Source organism: Mercenaria mercenaria, chromosome 16 (assembly GCF_021730395.1).
Source record: "Mercenaria mercenaria strain notata chromosome 16, MADL_Memer_1, whole genome shotgun sequence".
In the NCBI taxonomy this organism is placed as follows: domain Eukaryota; kingdom Metazoa; phylum Mollusca; class Bivalvia; order Venerida; family Veneridae; genus Mercenaria; species Mercenaria mercenaria.
Window position 1 is genome coordinate 50,992,512 of NC_069376.1, and position 7,660 is coordinate 51,000,171.

At 34.6% G+C, this 7,660-nt stretch overlaps 1 protein-coding gene across 1 annotated transcript in view; it reads left to right on the plus strand.

Annotated features, from left to right (window-relative positions):
- The window catches only part of LOC123541318 (perlucin-like protein), a 30,096-nt gene extending 22,848 nt beyond the window's left edge, over nt 1-7,248 (plus strand). Inside the window, exons 4-5 of the mRNA XM_045326741.2 lie at nt 3,891-4,101; nt 6,614-7,248. Of these exons, the coding sequence (XP_045182676.2) occupies nt 3,891-4,101; nt 6,614-6,641 (239 nt within the window). The 3' untranslated portion in view covers nt 6,642-7,248. The remainder of the gene's footprint in view (nt 1-3,890; nt 4,102-6,613) is intronic.
- Nucleotides 7,249-7,660: the final 412 nt, after the last annotated feature.

Here is a 7,660-nt window from a genome sequence, read left to right on the forward strand (position 1 = left end):
GTGGATTCCAGTAAGGTCGAATTTATATATATTGTGAGATACTTAGAGTTACTTGATATTGTGTTTTTTGAGGCTGGAAGTTGAGATCCCAGTTGTTTTGTAAGATGTATACTATTATACAGACACAGATACTGTCTTCCGAAATGGTTAATCGGAGTCTTACTATCATAGCGTGAAATCGATGCATATATTGCATTATGAGGTACATGTGTGTACCGGATATTTTAAGCGCAATAGCTTTTTGTTTTATGAGACCTGATGTAGTATTTTCGTCAAAGAGTTGCAAAAACAGTCGAACGTGCTGTTACTTTTAGGTTACCTTTCATGGGTTTTGAGCAGGGTATTCTGTCGGAAAATTTATATTTTCTCGCGGACGACATAATATATCTGTCGAATCATCAAGAAAGGTTACATTGTGTAAAAGATCATGGAAGAAATCATTATCAGTTATTCTGTTATATATTGGTGTTGGTTTTATATGTATTTCTGTTTGTTTTTAGGTGTTACTAGGCGCTTTATTTTGTAGATTTTTTTTATAGCTTTCTTATGCATTCTTAAATATAATATATTAGTAATTTTCATATTAGAACATATTTTGCTTTTTGTAAGGAACATATTTTGGCTGATATCTTTATTTTTCGAATAATGAAAAACGTAGGACATAGCTTGCAAAACAAAGTACAAAGAAGTAAGGTTTTCGGTAACATAACGGTTTATTCGAAGTACAGATACCACTTATGAAAAGAAAGTACGAACGAACTGCCTTGGATAAAATACGAACTGTCCGAAATAAAATACCAACAAACTGTCAAATTAACATGGGAAAAAGTGTATTCCAAGTCAACATTATAAGTCTTGTCGTATTGTGGACTGTCATTATATAATAGCCAAAGGGAGACTCATTACATGTAACGGTTACATATCGAGAAGTACCTGTCAAAACAAAATGATGACATTTACATTTGTGTATTATGACAATTTGTAAACATGCAGACTTGATTTTATCTGTCATAAACTGTCATTTATGACAAATGGGAACAATGAATAACAAAGTATTTTCGGAGGTCATCGGAATATTGGACATGACTTTAATACAACAATAATATTATAACTTGGAGAACTCTAGATAATTTCAGAAGTTAGCAAGTGAAATTAGATGGATGAACATCATAACCTGGAAAGTGCGGTACAACATTATAACAAAACATGGCCGATGACGGGAAATCCTTAGTACCAGAGATCGATGGTGATGTGGATGTCGGAACCAAGGGACATTGGTGAAGTGGACTGACAAGCTGGGAAGCCTGTGAAGTTTGGCGAAGAAAATGGTCCAGCTGGAAAATCACAGAGCTCTAAAAAAACTAATTATCTTCTCTCTCTTTCTACTTATCAATACATAATTCAGTACATTATTAATATATTTTGGTCATTACATATCGATTTTACAATTTATTCAGATCTATAGTCAAATATCAAAATATTCAAAAGTAAGATTAATGTGCCGATTAAAATCTTTGTATAAATAAGTGAAATTTAAATACATGTATCATGATAAATTTTTATACACGCAACAATAATAACAAGCAATTTAGCAATGTTACTAAACGACTTTTTATCTTTTTCCTAACTCTTATATAGCATATATTCTAAAAGATACTCACCTGTGTTTTGCTTTATTTTACAGATATTGGTTTTGTGAAATATGGATGTAACACGGGTTAAAGAAAAAGTCTTGGAGGAAGAAAGGAGAAGTGCCACTACAAAGGCCGATATAAATTAAAAAAAAAGACTTTCTATGTATTGTAAAAATTGTTTAGTTTAAAATTCTATTCTCCTTTGTTCTTGTTTATCATTAATTGTATAAATGACTTAAGATTTTTTCTTTAACACTGTTCTTTAGTATCATTCCTTCAGATAGTATTCTAATGTTCTTGATCATATTAAATATCATTCTACATGTCATATGGTAAGCCGAGAGATAGTAGTTCAAGTCTAAAAAAATTTAAATTTGTAATTCAAATTTTTTCTTCCGGTGGGTAACGAGTGTAAAATAATCAGTTAGGTTAGACAGTACATCAGCTACACACCTGTCAAATTGATATATGGTGCATGTTTGTAATTGTTTATTATATCAAACCCACACGTTTTATACGTCAAATTGTCAGATAGTACATATATATGATGTTAGAGAATGCTATATATTGATGTCTAGTTATCTGGGGGAGAAGTGGTCAGAAGGGCTTAGAAGTCCGGCTGGACTTAGACCTAGGAATGGGTCTCGTAGATATTAAGTTAGGTTTTAAATATGACACTTGTTAAGACTTAAGAAGTTACGAAATAAATTATGAAAGTATGTACGAAATATTCTACTGTGCAGATAAATATCAAAAACGTTCAGACTCGTGTTTGTGTTGTGTTACGCTACATATTACAACATTGACGGAAGAATTCTTTATGTGCACAACCAGTCAATGTCATAACAGCAGGCTGTAACCGTTAACAGACAAGGCGATCCAGTACACAAACCATACTGCAAGCTACCTTTAAACAGACAAGGAAACGTCAGATTGACTTCCGGAATAAAGCATAACAGAACTCGACTCAATGATATAAAAGTTGAAACCGGTTATATATAGTGTATATTCTTTATTATAATAGTGTTATGGTTTTGAAATTATCATAATTTTATTTTTATGTGTTATAATTTATTCAATTACTTTTTGTTTCTAAATAATAACAACTCCTAAAGTAATTTTATTCTTCCAATATTAATTAAAATAATTTGTATGAATTTCAATTATCAAAGGGAGATATTACTTGTTTTTTAATAAAAAGAGGGATAGATTTGTAAATAACCTGACTTTATTATATTTGTTATATTTAGCATTTGGTTTCCCGGTCTGTGTTATTTTTAGTTGTTATATTTAGCATTTGGTTTCCCGGTCTGTGTTATTTTTAGTTTGAATTTTCTTGTTTCATGGATAATTATTAATGTATTTATTGGTATTGTGTACATTTTGTGTCATTTCTAATGTCTTTAACAGTTGTTTTATCTATGTAGAAGGATTACAAAACAAGGAAGTAAAAGAGTTATTTAAACAGAAAATAAATGTGGTCTAAATTCAACCACATTATATTTTACTTCCTGTATGTTATATTAGGCCAAAGTTATTCTACATTTTGTCTCTCGGTGTAGAGTTTAAAGTTTTTAAGTGGAAACTATTTTTAAATAAAGACATATGTTTTCTTCATTTTAAATCATCTTTAATTAAATCATCTTTAGTTAAATCAGAGGTTTTTATTGGGTTTAAAACCTGTGGATTTTAAATTGTCCGGCATTGGTCGGTTTTTTAGAAGTGGTCAAAAGGTTAAGTGGGGTCGAACGCTCGCTTCGGTATTTTATAAACTACTCCTAAAGTTTCCTGGAAACATGCCACCATAGTTTTGCTAAAATGTTTTGAGAAAAAAATGCGCAAATTTCCTAGAAAGTTCATAATATTATCGTGTTAGCTACCTAACGGTATGCCACCATAGTATAACATTTACATTTTCATGCTTCCAAAATGATTTTATATCGTTAGATTTTTAAAAATTATTTGTTACATTTTGTCGTGGTATCATTTATTTCTTATTTCACTACTTCTTTTAGAATATAACAGTTAGACTGTATTATATATTATATTATTCCAGATTTGTATAGCACTATTTTCATGATAATCACGATCACAGGCGCCTTACACAACCACCGAAGAAATGTAAGAGACAGTAGCGATCGCTTAAGTGCACTTAGTTGGAACTGACTGATTCTACAATAATTTTCTATATGTACACAAGTCCATTCAATACTTTAAAATATTTATCTCATAAAAAAATGCATTTATATTGACAAGCACCACGCCACTGGATTGGGATGACAGATATGGAAAGAGAGGGGGAATGGAAACACTATCCTTCACACAGTGACGTTACATTTTTTGATTGGGGAAAGCACCAGCCCAATAACGGAAGAGTGTCAAACTGCGGTGCATTCTGGGAGAGCTTTCAGTATCTCTGGGTGGATGAACCATGCACGAACAAATTTAAACCATTGTGCGAAAAGAAGTAAGTGTTGTGTATTGTGTGGAAAACATATATATTAATCGTCACCCTATTTGTTACCGGCCTCGTTTGTCTGTCTGTCCATATCTAACTTATCTGCGCTTCAAGTGAAAACAAAAACGTCATAGGAATTGTCAGTACCAGTCGTACTTGCGACTTTTTTACTGGTTTGAATGGTTTTCTTTACTGAGATATTGTCCTCCAATTGTAAGTCCCCTACTTGTTGAAAACCAGTTTCGGAGACAATAGAAATGAGCTTTTCCGTCCGTCATTCCGTCCGTCCGTCCGCAATTTTGTGTCTGGTCCATAACTCTGTCATCCATGAAAGGATTTTTGTAGAGCCCGCTTGCGGAAGCGAAGACATAGTTGTCGAAATGGCTGTTCGATGTATGTGCGTGCGTGCGTGCGTCCGTCCCTCTGTATTTGATTCTCCGGACCATAACTTTGGCATGCCTAGAGCAATCTCGTTTAAATTTGGCATGGATGTTTACCCCAGAGAGACGGAGTGTCATGCGCAAACTGCAGGTTCCTATCTCAAAGGTCAAGGTCACACGGAAGTCAAATATTAAATTCAATAATGACTTTGTCCGGATCATTTCTTCTTCATGCATGGAAGGATTTTGATGTAACTTGGCACAAATGTTCATAACTATGTGACGGAGTGTCGTGCGCAAGAACCATGACCCTAGGTCCAAGGTCAATGTCACACTTAGAGCTCAAAGGTCAGATACAAAAATGACTTTGTCCGGGAGCATTTCTTTCCCATGCATGGAGGGATTTTGATGTAACTTGGCACAATTGTTCACAATAATGAGATGGAGTGTCTTGTGCAAGAAACTTGAATTACTTCCCTTTGTTGTTACTATAAATAGCTAATATTGTAACTTATATTATTACTGGTCGTAGGGAAAAATCAAGACCACTTTTCTGTAGTACAATATGCATGTTACATCCAATTTTGAGGTGTATTTTGACCTATCTCTGCTAAGGAGTTTTGTGTGGACTTTTTTTAAAGATTTACTTCCCTTTGTTGTTACTATAAATAACTTCTATTGTTACTTTTTGCAATCAGTTTTTATTTGGCATAAATGTTTGCCTCAATGAGACAGGGTGTCATGTGCAACTCCTAGTCCTTTTGACAGCTGGCGGGCTCGACATGTTGCCCCTGGGCGTCTACTTTATATTACTTGGCACAAATGCTCCCCATGTTGAGACGACATGCCATGCGCAGAACTCGGACCTCTAGCTCACAAGTCACAAGTCAAGATCACAATTGGAGGTCAAATGTCAACAGGGCTTTTTTCCTGTCCGGTCCACAACTCTGTCATCCATAAAGCGTTTTTAATATTACTTGGCACAAACGTACCTCATAATAAGACGATGTGCCAGATATAACTTTCAGACCGCTAGCTTAAAGGTCTAGGTCATACTTAGCAGTCAGATGTTATCATAGCAGGAACATGGTCTGTTTCGTGTCTGTTCCATAACTCTGTCATTCATTAAGGGATTTTAATATCACTTGGCACAAATGTTTAGCATGATGTGACGACGTGTCATGCACAAATCCCAGACGCTTGACTCAAAGGTCAATGTCAAAATGGGGGTCAAAGGTCAACAGGGCGTTTTCCCGTTCGGTCCATAACTCTGCCATCCATGAAGGGATTTTAATATTACTTGGCACAAATGTTCTCTGTCATGCGCAGAACCAGGACCCCTAGCTCAAAGGTCAAGGTCACAATTGGAGGTCAAAGGTCAATAGTTTATTTTCCTGTCCGGTCCAGAACTTTACAATCCGTGAAGGGATTCTAATATTACTTGATACAAATGTTCACCACCTTGTGGCGGAGTGTCATGCGCAAGAACCAGGTCCCTAGGTATAAGGTCAAGGTCATACTTGGATGCAAAAGATCAGATACAAGGATGACTTTGTTCAGAGCATTTCTTCTTCATGAATGGAGGAATTTTGATGTAACTTGGCACAAATATTCACCACCACGAGGCAGCCTTGTTTATAGAATTACCTCCTTTTTTGCTATAAATACAATGTAGATTCTATTGTAACATTTTTGTTACTGGCCATAGAAAAAAAATGAGACCACTTTTCAATGTATACATATGTGGCATGATGTCAGTTGAATTATTTTTATATTGTATCTATATTGTATTTGTTTATCAACAATTTACATTAAGTTACGAAAATAAACGGAATATTCTCGAGTGTCGGTCTTCGTTAAATTGACTCGGTGCGTGAGAGGCTTCCCTTCACGCCTTTTTCTTTCTTAAGTGGAACTATGTCGTATGGACTTTTGTCACGTAACAGTCTTTTTATTTCCTATATTCTAAAATTCTCATTCCCTAAAAACTGAATTATTGTTTCACTTACTGTTTCCTAACTTTCTGCATCTGCATTTGATTCCTCTGTTTAGTTTCTAGTTTCATTACACTCGACTTGAAATCGTTAAGTAAGAAAAAAACTTTCATTTTTTAATATCTTTTTTCTGATGTATATTTTCAGATCAGATCCTGGTGTTAGCATACAATAGTTGCTGCATTTACCGAAGCGTACAGGAATGAACGGACCTGTCACTAACGTTGGAGTTAGACATATATATATATATATTGTACCGGTACCAGCATCATAGTCCATCTTCTTATGATTGACCACTTATGAATAACTATACAGCTGAACCCGTCGCGGCGACCAGCTATATTAAGCAAACACTTTACTTAAGCAGCGAGTCAGTTAAATTTCTACATTGAGTATTATAAAAAAAATCACCTTTTCTTATGCAGGGACCTGATTTAAGTAGTCAGATTGTGTCGCTGTCCTGGCGTACTGCAGAATACTGGTTGACCGTAAATAGTTTGTTCTTTTTGAAATAGCATCAAAAATGGACATACATGTACCTATATAAGTTACAGTAAAATTGGCATATAACTTTGACAAGGAAAGTTAAAGTAGTAACATTTGTCTTCTATACTGGTGTCAAACCAAGTACATGTACATGTATTGTAATAAACTTAATTTCCTGGTATATCACAGGCGCATGTTCTTATCAAATTAGTTTCAAAGCTGCAGTTATTTGTACATTTGTATATTCTGTAGATGAGGGAATTACACCAATGCACGAATAAATACATTTATCCAAATTGATTTGTTATGTATCAGTTATGAAAAATGTTACGTTGTGTAGCTTCGGATGTGCTGCCTTTTTTCTCTTGTTTCTTTTTTTCTTTTTCTTTCCATGACATTGAAGCTTCAACCATGATTTTATAAGAAATCTGGACACCCTATTCCAATGCAGTTGAGATTAAAAGGAAGTTCTACAAGTTAGATGCAGTGATTGGTACTTGGGGTTCTTTCAGCAGATCTTCATTACGTTTCCTATTAAAAATGGTCATAAATGATGCAATATTTAGTTAATTAGGAACTTCCCTTACCTACGAAGCCCTCAATTTCCATAAGTGTATAGAGTCACACCGACCATGTTTAGGTCACATGGCGGCATTTGCAGCTTTTGATAGAATATCCCAGGTGCACCCGGGACATCTGCATTGATTA